Here is a 21,181-nt window from a genome sequence, read left to right on the forward strand (position 1 = left end):
GACACCCAACTTCTGTGATAATCGTATTTTTAAAAAAGATCGTGTACCATCGAAGGAGTGAAATTGCCGAATCTGAGTGTGTGACTGCGGACCCTGCCTTTAGAGCTTTGCATGGTGACACTTCAGAGCCCAGGCTGAGGGAAGAAGTGGGAACTGAACCGGAAGGGTGGGGTGCGGGGTGGGGGTGGGGGGCTGGAGGGAAGGAGAAAGGAAAGTGGGAAGAAAGGAAAGGGCAGTCCTTACTGTCCAGATAATTGTGTTTTCTTGTTTTTCTTTTCCTTACATTATTTATTATGTGTAAGGTGTGCGTGTGGCGGGGAGGTTGGTGGACAATTTTGTGGCGTCTTAAGCCGGGTTTCAGTAGCTGAATTTAGGCCCCGCGGCCTCTTATTACAAATTCTCCCGCCCAGACATCTGCTCAACCCTGTTTGAGATGTTGAGACAGTCACTCACTCTGTAGCCTAGGCTGGCGTCGAACTTGCGGCAATCCTCCTGCCTCAGTGACAGAATTACCGGCATGAGCCATTGTGCTCTGCGGCGTCCACAGTATTTTGTTCTGTTTTGCTTTGGTTTTAATGAGGATAAGAAGACTCATCTTGTTCTGGAGGGACGGTTGGGACGCCTAGAGAACGGATGAGTGTTCTCCAAAGCGGTGCTGCACTCCAGTAGGACATAGGCCCGGACTAGAGGGGGTAGGGATGCCCCAACTCCTGAGACAGTTCATCTGCAGAGTGGCCCTGAAACGGCACCGGGTGGTCTTGCTGAGCTCGCTCGAACCCGTGGTGGTGGTGGTGGGGGGGGATCATCAGGACTCTGCGTGTGGCCCCACCTTCAGCTCCCAACACCAGCCCAGAGGCTTCTCGCCCGCGCCCCTCCCGGGACCCACGTGACTTCCTGAAAGCCCAGGGCGCCGCCCCTCCTGTCCAGTTTCATTTCCTTCGCTGCTTCCCCAGCCCCGCGCGCGGTGGTGTCGACTGCTGTCCCCGCGCGTCCCGTCGGGTGCCCCCAGGAGCGCGATGGCCGAGCTCTTTCCTCTGGCCGAAGAGCTGTCGTGCTCCATCTGCCTGGAGCCCTTCAAGGAACCCGTCACCACCCCATGCGGCCACAACTTCTGCAGGTCGTGCCTGGATGAGACGTGGGTCGTCCAGGGCCCGCCGTACCGGTGCCCGCAATGCCGCACGGTGTACCAGGTGCGCCCGCAGCTGCACAAGAACACGGTGCTGTGCGCAGTGGTGGAGCAGTTCCTGCAAGCCGAGCAGGCACGGACGCCGGTGGACGACTGGATCCCCCCTGCACGCTCCGCCACTTCCAGCTCAGCCACCCAGGTGGCCTGTGACCACTGCCTGAAGGAGGTCGCGGTGAAGACGTGCCTCGTGTGCATGGCCTCTTTCTGCCAGGAGCACCTGAGACCGCACTTCGACAGTCCCGCCTTTCAGGACCACTCCCTGCAGCCACCCGTCCGCGACCTGCTGCGCCGCAAATGCCCCCAGCACAACCGTCTTCGGGAATTGTTTTGCCCCGAGCACGGCGAGTGCATCTGCCATGTCTGCCTGGTAGAGCACAAGACCTGCTCCCCGACACCCCTAAGCCAGGCCAGCGTCGACCTGGAGGTAGGGAATGGCCAGTGACGGTGTAGAGGGCAACCCGGGCCAGTTGAATTGTGGAGAGGGCCCGCCCTGGGTATCTAGTACAGTGAGTTGCCGGAGGAGATAGGTTTACTGGGCCACAGAGCCACCTCTTCACACGACCCATAAGCCCTAGGCTCCATAGGCCACCGTCTGAGTTGGGCAGTAGGGGGCCATCCCCACTGACCAAGCGAGGGTGGGGGACGGGGACACTAGATAGCCTCCCCCTTATCCATTGCCTGCTTTCCCCAATCCTCTCATGTCCATTTTACGGAGCAGACAATTGAAGGCGCAGGTAAGGGTGCCTGCCCCCAAGCCTGCAGGCGTTTGCCCAGCGGTGTTTAGTAGTTTTGAATATTGATTGTGTACCCTGGGGTGTTACCTCGCCTCTCCCTCCGGATCCTGGCTGCCTGTAAGAACTGTGTTCCTTTAGTTCCTTCCGCAGTTCAGAAAAACAGGCCCTGAGAAGTTAGCTTAGCAACGCTAATGCAGTAATTGTTCCCAGCAGCTGGGAACCAAGCCTCCTTGACTCACAGTGCGAGGAGTTTCTTGTTCTACTCCCGTAGACCACACTGGTGTCCACATCTGTTGAGTCCAGAGCGTGGAGCGTTCTTGGAGGCTTGTAAGCAGAAGCCTGTGTTGATCCGGAGAGTTCTAATAGACAGGGAGGGTGGACAGAGCCCCAAGGAATTTCTGCATGTGACCTTCAGGGAAAGCCAGTACTGTTGCACATGGTGTGGTTCATCTATTTATTTATTTATTTATTTATTTATTTATTTATTTATTTATTTATTTAGAGACAGGGTCTCGCCATGTAGTTAGTCCTGGGTGCCCTGGAACTCACTATGTAGACCAGGCTGGCTTCGAACTCACAGAAATCCCGCCTGCCCCTGGGTCCCAAATGCGGTGACTAAAGGCATGTTCCACCATGCCTGGCAAGTTAGTCCATCTTGCTGTGTGAAATTGAGCAGGGATTTAGCCTCTGGACCTGGGTCCACCTTGATAAAGACGGGGGTAGGGGAGTGGGGAGAGTGGAGGGAGGTAGAGGGAAGGGGGGTAGTCTTGACGGCCTTCCAGGGTTGCGATGATTTGGGGGCCTTTAGTTTTATCGGCTCCTATTTTCCCCCTGTGGACTCAGCAGAAGCTGCCCCTCTTTCCCACATTTGTCAAAGTGTGATCTGATCTCATTTCAATGTCAAATGTCTGGGAAGTTGAGGCCCGTCCCAATGTTGTGAAAGGAATCGTAAGCCTGGGTGAGGTTGGCAGGCTTTGTGGTGGTGCCAGGAAATGGGATTCCAGCTCTGCTCCCTCTTGCCACAGCCCTTGCCTGGCTCTCTGGGTCTTAGCCAGGTTCCTCAGGACGGTTTCCCCCTGAATCTTGGCAGTTGGACCTAAAGGTACATCTTTTGAGTTTACCCCCTGCGGGTATGGACACCTCCGATCCTACCTGTTCTAGAAGGAAGTCTGCCTGGCCTTCGGAGCCTGGGGTGTCTGCTGTGTCCCTCAGAGCTAGCTGTTCGGCTTAAGGCAAGTCCCTGCAGATCTCTGGGAAGGTTGGGCCTCCTGGGGAGCACTTCGGAGGCAGGACCCAGTGTCAGAAGGCCTGGTCCTTAGGAGGTTCCTACCAGATCCGCTGCCAAGGTCTGGGCTGAAATCCCAACCCCTCTGGTAGCTTCCAGATGCACAATGATAAAATGGGGGACACAGTGGTGCTGGTCTCGGGTTATAGTGAACAGGGGTGAAGCTCACGGTATGGTGGCTCATGCCTATAATTCCAGCACTTGGGAGGCTTAGGCGAGGAGAGCATCAGGAGTTTGAGGCCAGCCCGGGACTACATAGTTGCAGGTTAGTTCCGGGTTGAGACTGTCTCAAAACAACAACAAATGGCCATTGAGTTAGCTCGGCTAGTAAAGAAAGGCACTTGCCACCAAGGCTGTGACCTGAGTTTGGTCCCTGGGACCCATATGGTAGAAGGAGAACCAGCTCCATCCAGCAAGTTGTCCTTTGACTTGCCATCCATATGCACGTGATCATGAATAAATGTAATAAAAATTAAGAAAACAAAACCAATAAAACAAAGTAGACGAGGCAGTCTATAAAAAGCAACTTCCTGCAAAACCTCCATATAGGTTACTACGATTTTTGTTATTGGGCCTGAGTAGATGAGGCACCCCGTGCTCTGGGGCCGCCCCAGACGGGACACACTATCCTTACTGTCTCTGTCTCAGTCAAGAGGACTTCCCACTGATTCCTGCAGTAACCTGGCTTCCAGGAAGGGTGCTTTTAGAAGTCCCTATTCTCCGAGGCAGGAGGGGCCTGCCTGGCCAGGCCTGAGCCTCAGCTCTCGTTCTGCCTTTTTGCCTAGAGCTGGAGCCAGTGGCCATTCCTGCTGTCTTTTTAATCCTGATAGCAGGATTCCCCTGCCAACTTTGTGCCCGTGTCTTTTTCTTCTTTTTTTTTTTCTTTTCTTTTCTTTTCTTTTTTTTTTTGAGACAGGGTTTCTCTGTGTAGCTTTGGAGCCTGTCCTGGAACTCACTCTGTAGACCAGGCTGACCTGGAACTCACAGAGATCCGCCTGGCTCTGCCTCCCGAGTGCTGGGATTAAAGGCGTGCGCCACCACCGCCCCGCCCTTGTCTTTTTCAACCTGGCTGTTGCTTTTGCTGTTTCAAACGCCAACCCCAAACACGACTCAGTCTTGGGTATCTTGGCTGCTTGTTTTGGGCGTGCAGACTCAGGATTCCATTCTCTCCCATGTGGAGGATCCAGGTCCTTGGTCTGCAACAAGCTCCCCCAAACTTCGAACGGTTCTTTATCCTTGGTCAGTGGACTATTATCGGCACCCAAGTCCTTGAGCTGCTTCTCTTTGGTTTGGAGTGGGGAGGAGTGGACCCCCATCCACAATGAGGGGACTGGTACCTGGTTTGATTAATAGTGGATAAACCTTTCCGCGTGGAGGGCTCATAGTGCGGTTCCGGAAGAAGTGAGCCAGTTGCTAGCTCCCGTGTGTTCTCAAGTCTCTTCTAGCTCGGGGAGGCAGGCTCTGCCTGGGTTTGCCCTTTAACCCAAATCCGTCTCCGTCACCGTTGAAGGCCTGGGGGAAGGGCTGTGTCACAGAGTTTGAGTCAAACATCACTGACCTGGGCCCTTCTGGCTAGAGTTTGCGCAGCCTTGATCTCTGTATCCGGCCTTTACATGTGACAGTGGATGGTTGAAATCCAGCCTCCAGCAAAGTAGGAGAGAGGGCGACAGGGTGTTGGGCTAGTTGGTCAGGGGAAGAAAATGTTTTGTTTTGTTTTGTTTTTCCCCTCGAAATTCCTAACATACACAGTTTGGTCACTTGTCTATATAAGTTTAGTACCAGAACCTTGGCTGTGCCAATTACTAACAATGTGGTCTTGGGCGAGTCACCCAAGTCCTCTGTGCCTCGATGTCCCTTCTAGGCATTGCTCTTCGCTTTAAAAAGTTACTAGGTGTCAGGTGCTAGGAGAGTGCCCTCATGATGGCGGTGAGTGCTGCTTCTCAACGCTGTAGGCCACCATCCATCTTAGCAGGCACAGAGGAGACCGTTGCTTCTGGAGGTGGCTAAGAGCCAGATGGTTTTGAATCAGCTTAGCTGTTTCAAGTCCCGGTTACCAGCTTATCCTGATTCCTGGCCTTTGGGTGGCCCCAGCCTGGGGTGGCCAAGTACAGTTTGATATTTGTCCCTGCCTTGCTGGAGCTGACAAAGCCTCGCCTAGCTTCCTTCCACAGTTCGAAGGCCCCTCTGGGGATGGCAGCCTTGAGTGTCGGGCTCCTTCACTGGCCCCCTTCTCCTGGAAACTGCACTGCTTTGTTAGCTCTCCAGCATCTTGTAGCGTATCTTTACTTTGGTGTTTTGTCTGCTTTCGTGGGTGTTTGCTGGGATAGGGCGAGTGACCTCACCAGCCATTACAGAAGCAACTGTTCCAGATCGTTACGTCCCTGTGAGCTTGCCCGCGCACTGTTCGCTTTGCTTGGATTTCATGCGCGGTAAAATGAGTAGTAGGAAAGAAATGTGTTAGAATAGAAGCCGACATTTAGCATGGCCTTAGGCAGATCCAGACTGTGCTCAGAGCATGGACTGTGCATTGGTTAATCTTCCTGATAGCCCCTGGAGGTGGATACAGTGGTATCTGTTCACGGCCAAGGAAATAGGCGGAAGACACATAGTTGGGAACAGGGTTTCGAAAGGTCATTTTGGTTCCAAGTCTTAAACGTATCTGTTTTGTCTGCCTAAGGGATAAAGGGGGGCATCAAACACAAGAATCCCAGGGTAGGCAGAAGTACCAGTGGGGTGGATGGTGAGACTGGCCCCCAGTGGGGCGGGGGCTGGGAGGCTGGGTAAAGAGGGGATCTCTCACCCTGGGCATGTCCTCTACAGATCAAACTGAGGCATAAGCTCACCATCATGTACAGTCACATCAGCGGGGCATCCAAAGCGCTGGAGGATGTGAGAGCCAAGCAGCAGAGTGTGCAGGTGAGTGACTCCCCCACTCCAGCCTGGAAACCCCCAAACACCATCATCCTTCAGGGAGGAGGGGCACAGTTAGGACCTGGACGTGACTGGGAGTGTAGCTCTGTCGGTAGAGGGCTTGTGTAGCTCCTTGTAGCCTTGGGTTTCATCCTAGTACCGTAGAAACTGGTGCAGTGGGATCAGAAGTTCAAGGTCATCTTTGGTTACATAGTGAGTTCCAGACCAGCCTGGGTCCCTGAGACCCTGTCTTTTGTTTTGTTTTTGTATTTGAGATAGGGTCTCACTATGTAGTCCTGGCTGTCCTGGAACTCACTATGTGGACTAGTCTGGCCTTGAATTCACAGAGATCTGCCTGCCTCTGCCTCCTGAGTGCTGGAATTAGAGGCGTGCACCCCCATGCCCAGCATGAAACTCTGTCTTTAAAAAAAAAAAAAAAAAAGCCCCGAGTGGTGGTGATGCATGCCTTTAAATGCCAGCAATCCCAGCACTGGGGAGGCAGAGGCCAGCGGATCTCTATGAGTTCAAGGCCAGACTGGTGAGACTCACGCTACAGAGTGAGTCCCAGGACAGCCAGGGCAATACAGAGAAGCCCTGTCTCTGAAAAACCAACATGTCCGAGAAATAGCCTTTTACACACAAATTGAAAACTATCTGTAAGCCCAGCCTCGGGAGAATCATTAAAAATTAAGGGTAAGGGGCCGAGAACGATGGCTTAGTTCGTAAAGGTGATTGATGTGTAAGCCTGACACCCCAAGTTCAATCCCTGGAATCCAAGCAAAGGCAGAAGGAGAGAGCCGACCCCACAGAGTTGACCTCTGACCTCCAAACCCATGCCGTGGTACACGCCTCCACCCCAATGGTAAACAAAAATTTAAGAATAAATAAATAGGCCAGGCATGGTGGTACACGCCTTTAATTCCAGGAACTCAGGAATTGGAGACAGTTGGATCTCTGTGAGTTCTAGGCTAGCCAGGACTACGTAGTAAGACCTGCTCTTAGAAGAAGAGAAGGGCCAGGTGGTGATGGCGGCACATAACTTTAATCCCAGCACTATTAACATGTCCTGTAGGGTTTGGGATTTATGTTGGGGTCATCTGGCACTTATGACCAAGATGCTAAAATTCACGCCAAGCTGGGTCCTTACACTGGGTTACCTTTACCTGCTTGCCCTAGCCTTTGAAAAGGGGAACAAGATGGGAGATACCAGCCACAAGCAATTTCCATTTAAGCAATCAGTGTGGTGTTGCACATACCACTTCTAGCCTTGCCTTACTGGAAGGAACTTAGTCACCTAGCCATCCTGGCCAGGCCTAGCTGCAGGGGACTCTGGGAAATGTAGTCTGAGAAGCTGTATACCCACTTGACACCCTGGGGCGTTCTTTTCCTAAAGAGCGAAGGAGGAAATGAACACAGAAAGGTGTTGGTGTTCCCAAGAGGAAGTAGAGTGAAGGGTCGGAGAGAGTTGAGGGTCAGCAAGATGGCGGAGTGGGCAAAGGTGCTTGCTGCCCAGCCTGACAACCTGAGTGTGATCCCCAAGACCAGTGGAAGAGGAGAACCAACTCCTGAAAGTTGTCCTCTGACCTCTTGGGGTCCTGTGCACACAACAACAACAATAGTACTAATTAATAATAATAAATGTAACCGTTTTTAAAAAATTGAATTCCACTCTTTTGGTGCACAGTGTGTATTTTTGTTTGTCATGTTTGATTCTAAACTATTGATTCTAAACTATTACCCAAGAAATTTGTTCAAAAATACGACTGTTAAAGCAACACTGTCTACCAGAAATGTCCTAGGCAACTCTGATTTTTTTTTTTTTTTTTTTTTGTGTGTGTGTGTGTGTTTTTTTTTCTGAGACGGGGTTTCTCTGTATAGCCCTGGCTGTCCTAGAACTCATTCTGTAGACCATGTTGGCCTCAAACTCATAGAGATCTGCCCACTTCTGCCTCCCAAGTGCTGGGATTAAAGGCATGCGCCACCGCCACCACCCGGTTGTATCAAGTCTTTGACATCCAGTGTCTACTCACAAGTTATGACACATCTCTTCTTGGACTGGGCACATTTCAAATGCTCAGAAGCCACATGTAACACTCAAAGGGAGACCTCTAGAAAATGAACTTCTTTAGGAATTTTTTTGAAATTGTTTCATGCCTTCTTTTACAAATTTACTAGGAGCTGCCTCTGCCTTAAGAAATTAATACCCCATGGTGGTGGTGCATGCCTTTAATCCCAGCATTTGGGAGGCAGAGGCAGGTGGATCTCTGAGTTCGAGGCCAGCCTGGTCTACAGAGCGAGTTCCAGGACAGGCTCCAACGCTGCAAGAGAAACCTTGTCTCAAAAAACAACAACAACAAAACAAGCAAACAATCCCCCCTCCCCCTAATTAGTATCTCAGCCTGGCAGTAATGGTTGGTGCATGCCTTTGATCTCAGCACTTGGGAGGCAGATAGTCTTACTGTATTGCCCAGGCTAGCCACAGGCACTTGGGCTCAAGCGACCCTCCTGCCTGGGTCTCCAGAGGAACTGGAGTAATAAACATGTGCCCGTGTGACCAGTTCACTTACGTTGCTTGTGAACAGTTGTCTCCCCTCCTCCAGTTTGGAGACAAGGGTCACACGCAGCCCAAGCTGGCCTCAAGTATGCTATGTGGTCAAGGATGACCTTGAACTCCTGGTCCTCCTGTCGCAGCCTCCCAAAGGCTGGGATTACAGTTGTGAGTCACCATACCTGGCTCTGCTTGTTAACGTTCTTTTTGTTTTGTTTTGTTTTGTTTGCTTTCTGAGACTGGGTTTCTTGGTATATCCGTGGCCATCCTGGAACTCACTATGTAGACCAGGCTGGCCTCGAACTCAGAGATAGATCTACCTGCCTCTGCCTTCGGAGTGCTGGGACTAAAGGTGTGCGCTATTACTGCCCAGCACTTGTGAACATTCTTCTTCTTCTTCTTCTTCTTCTTCTTCTTCTTCTTCTTCTTCTTCTTCTTCTTCTTCTTCTTCTTCTTCTTCTTCTATTTTTTTTTATTTATTTATTTTTTTGGTTTTTTTGAGACAGGGGTGAACATTCTTTTAAGTGCTTCTGGGGCAGGTGCTTAGAGTGTTTTCCTAGGAATTGGGGTTGCTGGGTCTTGGGGATGTGATCACCTCCACATGGATGGGACATTGCCAAATGGCTGCCCAGAGTGGTGCCATAAAGTGTCATACAGTTCCTGGTGCTCCCCTCTCACCGACGCACGGGAGCATGGCCTTAGCCTTTTCAGCACTCTGACAGGAGCCCCTTCATCTTGGCCTCGTAGGACGCTATGAACAGGAAGATGGAACAGCTGAGACTAGAATATATGGAAATGAAAGCTGTCATTGATTCGGCGGAGACCAGCTCCACACGCAAGCTGAAGGAGGAGGAGAAGAGGGTCTTCGGAAAGCTGGAGACCATCTACCAGGTTCTTGTCAAGAAGAGGAATGAGATGCAGAAACTGAAGGCAGAGGTGGAACTCACCTTGGCCAAAGCGGACGAATTTGAGTTTCTGGAGGTGAGTCATGATGAGGCTGCTGCTGTGCGTGTTAGCATCCCAGGGTTGGTAGTAGCCTGGACCTCACGGAGTTGGGGCTGGATGTCCCAGAGACACGTTCTGTTTCTATGCTCTGCAATAGTTCACCTGAATTTCGGGGCTTTGGAGAACATCTGATTATTATCCTGTTGTTCCCTTGGCTCGGCATCTGGGTGTGGCTTCCTGGTTGTTGACGTGATATCAGCGGTCTAGCTGCAGGCTGGGCTGTAGTGATTTTGGACTGCAGGGTTGTTTTCCAAGTGCACTTGGCTTCTGGCAGAATTTTAGTTCCTGGGGCGATAGACCAAGTGCACACTTTCTTGCTGGCTCTCGGCTGAGGCTTTTTTTCAACTTGGCAGCATGTGCATCCTCAAGCCAGCAGAAACATTCCTCCTTCTAGGAAGGCCCGCCTTTCTCTATTAAGGTCTTTTACCCGGTTAAGTATCCTGGCTCACCCAGGCTAATCGCCCGTTTGATTACTTGTTTCGACTGGTTTGATGTCTTCATTGTCCCTGTGGTGTATCTCCTCTGTGGTTCCTTGTAAGTCTGTTGGGCAGGAACATCCTTCCCCATCTGCCCCGTACTTGAGGAGATGGTTATGGAGGGTGTGTTTAAGAGGAGACTCTTGGGACCATCTTAGTACGTCACTCATTGTACAGGTGTCTACCTTCTCTTCCCATCCTCCCTCACGTGGTCCCCGAAAATCTCTTTCTGAAGCGCTATTCCTGCTCCATCAGGCACTGTGCTTCTTAGCGTGGTCCGTGAGTGAGATCCACGCTGTCCAGACTTGGTCTTTGCAGTCCAGCTCATCTTTGTCCGTGCCTGTGTTCTGACTACAGCAGGCGCCACACTCTTTTTATTTCCACCGAGTGAGCACATGATGTTGACCTCCTCTGCCCAGTGGATTATGCCCTTTTTCCAGGGCCACCCCTTGGGTCCCGCTGTTACATATTATTAGTGGTGCAGTTACCACCTGGGGGACCAGCCTCCAGCCAGCTTGGGGCTGGAAAGGAATCCACAGCGTCAGTGTAAGCTAAGACTTTTCTTCTATCTGAGGGGCTCAGGGAAAAAAAACACTGGCCCTCTCTTGATGATTTTCTTCATTTTTCTGTTCTCATGTTTTTCTACAGCTTCCATACCCCCAACAAAATCTTTCAGGCAATACAGGAGTCACAAAGGGGTTACATTCCATTTTTCAAGTGAATGATTCTAAGTAGAAACATGTTTTTCATTTCCCTTGTATGATTAAAAACAGGGTCATCTCCATAACCCACATACTATATATCTAAGTGTGTAAGTGACTTGTCACACACAGATTAATAGATCATGAGTAAGCAAGGAACTTTTTTTTTCTCAACCAACTCTTTTGTCGACAGGCTGTAAATTGTAGTGACAAAGAAAGAATCAATCACTTAATTATCTATCTTGAAAGGTAATCTTATAAGGAATTTTAAAGGAATCATAAACCTTAACTTTTATACATAAAAAACAAGTCAGTTAGCTGAACTTTGAATCTTCAGGGTACATACCCATTCATCAGTAGTTTCTTATATCAGAAAATTGAGGTCATGGGGCTGGAGAGATGGCTAAGAGGTTAAGAACATTGACTGTTCTTCCAGAGGTCCTGAGTTCAATTCCTAGCACCCATATGGTGGTTCACAACCATCTGTAATGAGATCTGGCTCCCTCTTCTGGCCTGCAGTGATACATGCAAACAGAACACTGTATACATAATAAATAAATAAATCTTTTTAAAAAAAAAGAAAGAAAAGAAAGAAAGAAAGTTGAGGTCAGGCATGGATACAAGGAATCAATCATCACCTTTGATCATCAACCAGACCTAGCAACAGTCGGGCTGCTTTGTATTTTCAACTCTAGCCTAATGAACCAGACAGCTCAGCTATGTGTCCTTATGAACTTTGGATTGTTTTCTGGGGTTATTTATCTTAAAACTATTAGCAAAGCATCTGGTCTCATCTGAAGTTATTTTGAAGCTTTGTTTTAGCTAATGATGCACACTGAAACCTGTAACTGGGTCTTTTCAGCATTAAGAGAGTAAGAGCCAGACAGGCTCCTGGGAGACTTGATTGTTTTCCTTACTCACTAACCTGAGCTATGATCTATAGCGGCTTCTTAGGTGGCTCATTGGCCTTAGCTGTGAAACACTTCCTTGTATTTATTTTTATTCATCAAAACTCTGTATAAGCTATCATTATTATTATCAATTTGACAGCACAATCAAGGGAGGAATCATCTTCATGACAATCCACAGATAAAAAAATGCCCAGGAAATTTCCACGGGATGAACACATTACATCAGAGGCACTGGGGATCTCCCCACACCCACACCCGTGCACACCATGCCGGATACCAGAGAAAGATGGCAGCAGCAAACATGTGAAGGCACAGAAGAAGCAAAAGATATTCCGGGGTCTGTGGTCTGGTGGCCTTGCCCAAATGATTCACCCATCAGAGAGTTTCCTCCTGGTGGGCTGAGACCCCTTGACCTTCAGTTGCCACCTGCTGCTCCTCTGTGTCACACTCCACCGCCACCCCAGCACCAATGATGCCATTTCTAGATGTGTTTCTTTTTGTGCATCCTTTGGCAGCCTGCCACACATCACTCCCCCTTCTCCCTCACCCTTCGGGTGCAGGACCCAGATCTCTGTGGTCTACCTGGTGTGGTCCCCCAAGGACCCAGGTTCTCTGCTCAGTACAGGAGCGATGGAGCTTCCTCTGTGTGTGATGCCTACTGGTACCCTGGTGGAGGTTTGATGCTGCCCCTGGAAGCTCATTCCTGTGGCCAAGAACTGCTGAGTTCTCTGGGAAAGGATTCGAAGTCCTTGTCTGAGTCCCCTTCAGTGTGGAGAACTCAAGTTAGTGAAATAGCTTTCCAACTTCAGTGACACCCCCATCCCGACCCCCATCCCATAGAAGATGTCCTTGAATGCCATGAGACATTCCTGCCCATTATCAGACCTTCGGTCAGGGCTTCATTGGGGTGGGAGGGTCTTGTATCTCTTGGGAGGAGGAGGGGAGCTCCAGAGATGGGCCATCGTGTCTGTGCCTATCATTGGCACCGTTGCTGCCAAGTCACTTACTATGTCTAGACCTCTTTCCGGATTTGTAAGACAAGTGACCTCTGAGGTCCTTCCAGCTCCAGTTCTTCTTCTTCTTTTTTTTTTTTTTAATTTAATTTTTTTGTTTTTGTTTTTTTTCGAGACAGGGTTTCTCTGTGTAGCAGGGTTTCTCTCCGTAGCTTTTGGAGTCTATCCTGGAACTCGTTCTGTAGACCAAGCTGACCTCGAACTCACAGAGATTCACCTGCCTCTGCCTCCCTAGTGCTGGGATTAAAGGCCCTGGCTAATTTAATTTAACTTATAATGTATGAGTGCTCTGTTTACATGTATACCTGTGTGCCAGAAGAGGGCATCAGATCCCATTATAGATGGTTGTGAGCCACCATGTGGTTGTTGGGAATTGAACTCAGGACTTCTGGAAGATCAGCCAGTGCTCTTCACAGGCTGAGCCATCTCTCCAGCCCCCAACTCCAGTTCTTAAAGAAGCGCTTCAATCACTGGTGACCGTGGGCTTGTGATCGAAGCAGGCACCTTCATGGGTAATATAGGAAACGTCTTGTGGGGTTGATGAGGATAGAGCCCAGGCCCTGGTTTCCCTCAAATTGCCTATACTTAACAACTTGGCTTTCTTCCAGAAAGCTGCAAAATTGCAAGGGACGTCAACAAAACCAGTCTACATCCCCAAGGTAGACGCAGACCACGAGTTGATAAAGGGGGTCTACCAGAGCGCGCTGGACCTCAAGGGTGAGCTGAGGCGCTCCCTCAAGCAGCTACAGAAGAAGGTTGAGGAGTCCCCTGGCTCAGGTAACAGCAGTGACCCCACGCTGATGGTTCCTTTGGTGCCTTAGGGTGTGATCCGGAACGTTGGGACTTAAATTTCAGGGGTTTGGAAACCACGTTCTCCACTGGCTGTGGCTCCGCTTTGTCAGGAGGTAACAACTATCCTTCCAAAAAGAGGTGTGAGGCTCAGTGTTCTGATGGCCTCTGGAGGCCGGCTTAGACGGATTTGGGGTGACTCTGGATTGCCAGTGTGTTTGGTGGACCAATGGCTGGTTCCACACCTCTCCTTTTTCTTTCTTTCCTCCACGTCTCAGCCACCATCATGCTTCACTGCTTTACATACACCCCCCCCACCCCCCCACCCCCACCCCCACTCAATTCTGGGGACTGATCCCAGTGTATGCTGGGCAAGCACTCCACCACAGACCTGTATACCCAACCCTTGGTATTTTGAAACGAGGTCTCTCTGTGTAGCCCAGGCCATCCGCCACCTCCCAAGTCCTGGGATGACAGGTGTGTACTGCCACACCTGGCCATCCAATTTTCTTTCTCTTCTGCCTCTGCCCACTGAGCCCAGTGCAGACACCACCTGCCTGCTGTCTGACTCCATCACTTGTGCTCTATGACCATGCTAGCTAGCTTCCTCCAAGGTCCGGCTGCATCTGCTGCTGTATCCAGGAAGGATTTTTCAAGCTGTAGATATCATCTTGTTTTCATCCTAACCCTGGGGGCTTTCCATTGTCCTAAGGTGACAGACCAGATCCTTGACTTTGGCTGACAAGCCAGATTAGATACTGTCCCCCAACCCCTCACACACGTCTCTACAGTCAATCTCTCAGGGCCGTGCTTCTTGCCACAGGACCTTTGTACATATCCTCCCAACACACGTGGCTTGGAGCATCACCATTCTTCACCAGCTGATTCTTTTCCACTGTTTTATTGTACAATTGGGTTTGGCTGTCCTGCCAGCTGAACCTGCCTTCATATACTAGGCAAGTGCTCTACCACACGACCCTTTTGAACATTTTCATTTTGAGGCAGGATCATTTTTTGAAACTTGAGCAAACAGCTCAAGTTGCAGTCTATCATGGCAGGATGTAGCACGAATCCTAATTGTTCTTAATAAAAAACCCGGAGCCAGATATCGGGGTAAATGCTGGAAGATCAGGGAGACAAAGGAACAAGCCGCAGCCGGGTCTCACCTCACCAACTCCTCAGCTGAAAAGGACTGAGCTCCTTTCTCCTCGTGCCTTATATTCCTTTCTCTGCCCAGCCATATCACTTCCTGTCTCAACCTCCCAAGTGCTGGGATTAAAGGTGTGTGCCACTACTGCCTCGCCTCTGTGGCTACCTAGTGACTGGCTTTGCCCTCTGATCTTCAGGCAAGTTTTATTTGTGTTAGAGCATATACAAAATATCACCATATTTCCCCTTTTTGTCTAAAATAAAAAAGATTATAACTAATATAAGAAAACTATATATATAGGTAATAGTTACATCAGTAATGTCTAGTCCATTAACACTTGGCAAATTCAGAGAAAATACTCCATTATTTCTATTTTGGTGAATCCAAAGTGTTGTATCTAATTCACTTCCTTTCCTAACTTGTATTACCAACTGAAAACTATCTTCTGATGTCTCTAACTTATTCACTTCATATCTCTTTAGTGAGCTTCTTCTCTGGCCTCTATGGCTAACTAGTGGCTGGCTCTGCCCTCTGATCTTTGGGCAAGCTTTATTTGTTAGAGCATGCACAGAATACCACCACAGCAGGAAGTCAGGGTCACAGAGCTTGCGGCAGCTGGTCACGTGACACCTTCCGTCAGAAGAGCAATGAATGTATGCACATCGGAGCTCACCTTGATTTCTCCATGTTATGCAGTCCAGCACCCCACTCAGGGAGTAGGTACACCGACTGTGTGTGTCTTCCCACCTGAGTTCATGTGATCTTGATAATCCTCCACAGGCATGCGCAGAGGGCCATCTCCCAGGTGATTCTAGACTCTGTCAAGCTGACAGTTTAACTTGGACCGTCACATTGGGCTTCCTTCTCACTGTGTGAAAATCATTGAACCTCCTTTACATTTTATCTGCCAGGTTCCCATACCAACATTCTCACTCCTTTAAAAAGAAAACACGTTTATTTATTTTGTATGTGTACATATGTATGTTTTGTGTGTGTATGTATGTGAACATGCGCACCATGGCACAGGTTTTGAGGTCAGAGGACAACACATAGTTTTCTCTTTCCACTGTGTGGGTCCTGAGGATTGAACTCAGGTTTGGTGGCAAGCTCCTTTACCCACAGAGCCATCTTGCCAGCCCCATTTCCACTCCTTAGACTAGGATCCTTTTCCTTTGGGATCCTTTACAAAGGTGCCATGTTATTGTTCCTTGAGATTCCCATCCATCTCCCTCATGAGGCGGTGACTTCTGTGAAGGCTAGGACTGTGGCGATCTGTTGTTAAAAGCTGTCCCATAGTACTGAGGACAGAGCCTGACCCATTAGTAAAAGCCCTGTTGAGTAAGGCAGGTGATGGCCTTAAACCTCAGTGTGGCCGACCCAGTGCCCTTGCGGAAGGGCTTTTGAAACAGGTGAAGATGAGGTACCTCGTGGAAAGTTCTGGAAGCACTCCCATGGGGTAAATCTGTGAGTGACTAGCCTGCCGAGTGAGGGAAGAAAGAACCAGTGGACAAGAGATTGGCCTGGTCTCCACTCCACCCCAGACACCTTGACCTCCTCCGGGGGTTCCATCAGCCATCATCAAGTTGGCGTTCTCCTTCAGGGATGGCGAAAGAAACCAAGTCTCAGAGAAGTCCCAGAGCTGGGTGGGTGCTAAGGAGGACACTTTACCCCAGCTGCCTTTTTTAAGCAGAGAAGAGAAGGAGCAAACAAATTGGTCCTCCTAACATTTTATTTCTGCCTCTTGTTTTTTGTTTTTCGAGACAGGGTTTCTCTGTGTAGCTTTGCGCCTTTCCTGGAGCTCACTTGGTAGCCCAGGCTGGCCTCGAACTCACAGAGATCCACCTGGCTCTGCCTCTCGAGTGCTGGGATTAAAGGCGTGCGCCACCACCGCCCGGCTATTTCTGCCTCTTGTAAACGAGTGGCTGGTCAGTGGGAGGGCCGTCGGTGTGGGCGTTCGGCCCACAACCTTGACAAACCTAGCTCTTGGAGTGGGTGGGGAGGAGCTACCTACAGCCAGTCCATCCCTTTTCTCTGGCGCAGATGACCTGGGAGATCTGGGTGCAGAGTCCACACCCAAGGCCACACGCCCTGCGAAGAAGACCCCACGTGAGTAGTCTCCTCTAACCTCTCTGGTGTGGCTGTGGCTTACGGGTGCTTGGCTGAGACCATCCCAAGTGTTTTACCGGGGTGTCAACTGGAGAAACATTCTGCAACAGGCCCCATATGGCAAGTGTGTGTGGGGGGGCAGACAGGTTCTCCGCTGGGGTAGGAGAGGTGACTTTTCCACCCACACTGGCTGTGTGGGATAGCACAGTCACCAAAGCTGTCATGTGTTGGAGGGACATTTGATACTCCAGACCCCACCACTAAGTGTGCTTTCTACCCAGCTGGCTTTAATGCACACCGTGGTTACGGTATTTCTCTCTCTCTCTCTCTCTCTCTCTCTCTCTCTCTCTCTCTCAGCTTTCCCGTCTTTAGTGTGCATGTCTGTGTGTTTATGTTTGTGTGGAGGACTGTGGACGTGTGGTGCACGTGTAGAAGTCAGAATTCCACCTCGGGTGCCAGTCATTATCCTTCCACCTTGTTTGAGGCAGGGTCTCTTGTTTGCCATGGCATAAGCCAGGCTCACTGCACTGAGAGCTTCCGGGAGTCTCCTGTGTCCGGGTGCCATCTTGCCGTAAGAGTTCTGGGATTTCAGATGCGTGCTGCCCCATCTGGCATTATCTGGGCTCTGAAGATCGGAACTCGGGTCCCTCACGCTTGCATGGCCGGTGCTCTCTGCCCACTGAGCCGTCTCCCCAGCCTCGTGTGTCTCACTGTTTTCCCCTGTTGACCTCTCCCACTGAGCCATAGAAAATGGTTTCCTGGGGCTGGCGAGATGGCTCAGAGGTTAAGAGCACTGGCTGCTTGTGAGAACTCTTTACAGCCCTTAAATGAGCAAGCTGTGACTATTTCCCCGAGGTCAGTATGAAAAGGCATCGAGGTGCCCCGCTGTTAGTGGGGTGCGGGGGTATGAGAGGACTCTGGGCGCGCCTTACTGCTGCTTACTGTTTGTTGCTGGTTTCTAGTGTGTGAGGAGTGGTCTTCAGCAAACCACTGATGGGCATTCGTCTCTCTGTGGACTAGAACACCTGGCCACAGAGTGTGTGCTTGGAAGAGCTCTTGGGAAGGCAGGATGTTTTTAAAGCACGAGTGTAACACTTAACCAAGACTTTTTTTTTCCTGACTTCCTCTTTCTTGCTTTTTTTTTTTTGTCCTTTTTGTAGCGTTCTAATCTACCTGTAGTAAAATACACAGACCCTAAATGTACAGTTAAATACATTTTTGACAAATGGGTCCCATTTTACCATTATCCAAATCAGTGTAAACCCTTCCTATTTGCTAATAGTCTGTACCCCCATGACCCTGGTGGCAGTTCCTGTCCTTGTAGATGTGTGTTGCCAGCTCCCCACTTGTGTTTCCAGTTAAGTCAGCCTTTCTTAGTTTGCATGAGTCAAATGCATTCTGATGACTGTTCCTATGATCTTTTGGGTATAGCAATGTGCCTTAAACTTTGTTAATCCTCAAATCTTTTCTTTTTTAGAGGAAAAGAAGACCAAGAAAGCCTGTAAGTTGTGCATTTGTGTATCTTTTTGTTTTCATGACTTGTTTGAGTCTGGAGCTAAGGTTGAGAGCAACAGTTGACCTGCTTTAACAAGGGCTCTCTACAATGGACCCATCCTTACACATGTGTGCTGTGAAGGCAGGCAGGTCTGAGCAGGGAGAGGGGGCCCATCGTAAATGAATAAGACAGATAAAGAGCCTTATCTGGACTCCCTGTGTGGCCTTGGCTGGTCAGATGTGTTTGTGGAAGTCATCGTCATAGAAGGGAAGAGAGGTCGTCTAGTCCTCTGTGTCATCCTGCTGTTTCATGTTGTCTTTCGCTCACCTCTCAGCTGCTGCTACTGGCCCCAGCCAAAGCTCTTCCTCATCCAACAAGTTTCCCACCTTTGGAGCTCCTGGAGAGTCAATGGACTTTAAAACAACTGTCCCTGAGGGTGAGTTGTTGTGGCCAAGGGAAGTATCTACCATTTGTCCTGAGTTTGTCGTAAATACCACTCCCTGTTTCTCTTCTAGCCACACCCAAAACCAACACCCCACAGCCAAACTCTGCTGCGCTCAAAAATAAGATCCTAGAAAACTTCTTAGCCAAGTCCAGAGATGAGCTTCTGGAGTGTGAGTAGCTTGGCTATGTGGATGGAAGAGTGGGTGGGTGGATACATGCATCAATGGGTAGGTGAATGGGTGGCCAGGTAGATGGTTAGGTGGGTGGATGAATAGACAGATGAATGGGTGGGTGGTCAATGGACCAGTGAGTGGGTAGTTGCATGAGTTGATAGATGATGTGTGTGTATTTGAGTGGGTGTTTGGAGAGATGAATGGTTAGTTGAATGGATGGATGGGTGGGTGGGTGGGTATGAGTGGGTAGATGGATAGATAGGTGTATATGAGTGGGTAGATGGATAGATGGATAAGTGAGTGGGTGGGCGAGTGAATGGATGGGTGAATGGATGATGTGTGAATAGATAGATGGATGGGTATGTGGATGTGTGGATGGGTAGTTGAATAGGTAGATGGATAAAATAAATATATAGATAGGGAAAGTTTTAAAATTGAAAGTACCTTGGGCCTCTTGTCATTGATTCCCTGGGGGATGTTTTCTCAGATTTCGTTAAAGTTGTCTTCGACTACAATACTGCCCACAACAAAGTGGTCCTTTCAGACAACTACACCACCGCTTCTGTGGCTGACGGGCTCCAGCACTACCGGACGCATCCCCAGAGGTTCACCTACTGCTCTCAGGTTCTGGGGCTGCATTGCTATAAGAAAGGCATCCACTACTGGGAGGTGGAGCTGCAGAAGAACAACTTCTGTGGCGTGGGCATCTGCTACGGCAGCATGGAGCGGCAGGGCCGTGAGAGCCGCCTGGGCCGGAACGCCAACTCATGGTGTGTGGAGTGGTTTAACAACAAGATCTGTGCCTGGCACAACAACGTGGAGAAAACTCTGCCCCACACCAAGACCACGCGCGTCGGTGTGCTTCTCAACTGTGACCACGGCTTCGTCATTTTCTTCGCTGTCACAGAAAAGGTCTATCTGATGTACAAGTTCAAGGTGGACTTTACTGAAGCCCTGTACCCAGCCTTCTGGGTGTTCTCTGCGGGTACCACGCTTTCCATCTGCTCCTCCAAGTAGGCAGGCCACTGGGCCAGCCTCGGACACTTGGACTTGCTGGGGAACATCCAAGACCGGTAAAAACGCTGTAAGGGGGGGATTCTACTTGGAGAACTTCTGAGTCTCCAACACCTGAGATTGGGAGGGGAGCTGGGGAAGAGGCAGAGAGAATAAAAAGGGGAGATTTGGCTCAGAAAGGGGTGGGGTGACTGTCTTGTGGGTGGGGAAGCCTATCTACCTCCTGGTGCCCTGAGGGCAGGATGAGCTCCTCCCAGTGTTCTGGGAAATCTCAGGCTGCTAGCCACTCGGCCAAGCTTCAGAGAGTAAAATCATTAGTGCCTCTGTTGTCTGACAGAAAATCTGTAGCCATGTTTTTTCTCAGGTGATGGATGTCTACTCTGGGGTAGCCCTCAGACCTTTGGGTTTTGATTATGCTCTAGATTTAAAAAAAAAAAAAAAAGGCCAGGTGTAGTGGTACACACCTTTAATCCCAGCACTTGGGAGGCAGAGGCAGGCAGATCTTTATGAATTCAAGGCCAACCTGGTCTACATAGTGAGTTTCAGGACAGCCAAAGCTACATAGTGCAACCCTGTCTCAAAAAACAATAACAACAAATCCAGTTTTTGAGTTCAGTGTATATATTCTCTCTCTGGTGCTAGGTATTGAATCCTAGGGCCTTTCTGTGCTCTACTGCAGAGCTTCCTTCCTACTCTGAATTTCCACATAACCCTTCCTCCCAGGAACCTTCTGTAGATAAGGCTTCAAACTCTGATCTGAATCAGCCGGTGTCAATTTTTGTCAAGGTAACCCTGATCCAGGTGAGATGGAGCCTCTCCCTCTCCAAGGGGAGATCTCAGTAGGGACATGTTGACCATGGCCATGGAGTTGGAGGCCTTTCTTCCCATAGCCTGTGCTGGGAGTGGGGTAGGGAAGCAGAACCTTGGCTGGCTTAATGGGAGCCTGGTGGCTCTGCTCTTACTAATGTCTTGCCTTGACATTAGTAAGTCAGCAGTAATGTCCCCCCTCTTCTGGATTGTAGATACTGGGCTGTGGCTATAAAGGCCACCATTTGCCTTCCATGGCTACCACAGTTAAGTGGCCGGCCAGACCACATTCCCATTCCCTACCGTCATGTGGATGGGCTGTGTGTGGTTGCCGCAGGAGCCATGCTAGATCACCCGCTGAGGTGACGACCTGTTGCCTGAGAGACCTGTGGGAGAAAGCCGTATTCCTGGTTTTCCCTAGCCACAGACTGCGG

The 21,181-nt window shown here is 49.8% G+C and overlaps 1 protein-coding gene across 1 annotated transcript; it reads left to right on the forward strand.

Moving 5' to 3' along the window:
* The first annotated feature begins 920 nt into the window (after nucleotides 1-920).
* Trim25 (tripartite motif containing 25) lies at nucleotides 921-20,363 on the forward strand. Its single transcript, XM_028878205.2, has 9 exons — nucleotides 921-1,610; nucleotides 6,026-6,121; nucleotides 9,411-9,644; nucleotides 13,378-13,546; nucleotides 16,749-16,814; nucleotides 18,292-18,315; nucleotides 18,644-18,745; nucleotides 18,825-18,923; nucleotides 19,414-20,363. The coding sequence occupies exons 1-9, from the start codon at nucleotides 1,017-1,019 to the stop codon at nucleotides 19,941-19,943; spliced, it is 1,914 nt and encodes a 637-aa protein (XP_028734038.1). The 5' UTR covers nucleotides 921-1,016; the 3' UTR covers nucleotides 19,944-20,363.
* The last annotated feature ends 818 nt before the right edge of the window (nucleotides 20,364-21,181 follow it).

Source organism: Peromyscus leucopus, chromosome 8b (genome assembly GCF_004664715.2).
Source record: "Peromyscus leucopus breed LL Stock chromosome 8b, UCI_PerLeu_2.1, whole genome shotgun sequence".
Taxonomy (NCBI): domain Eukaryota; kingdom Metazoa; phylum Chordata; class Mammalia; order Rodentia; family Cricetidae; genus Peromyscus; species Peromyscus leucopus.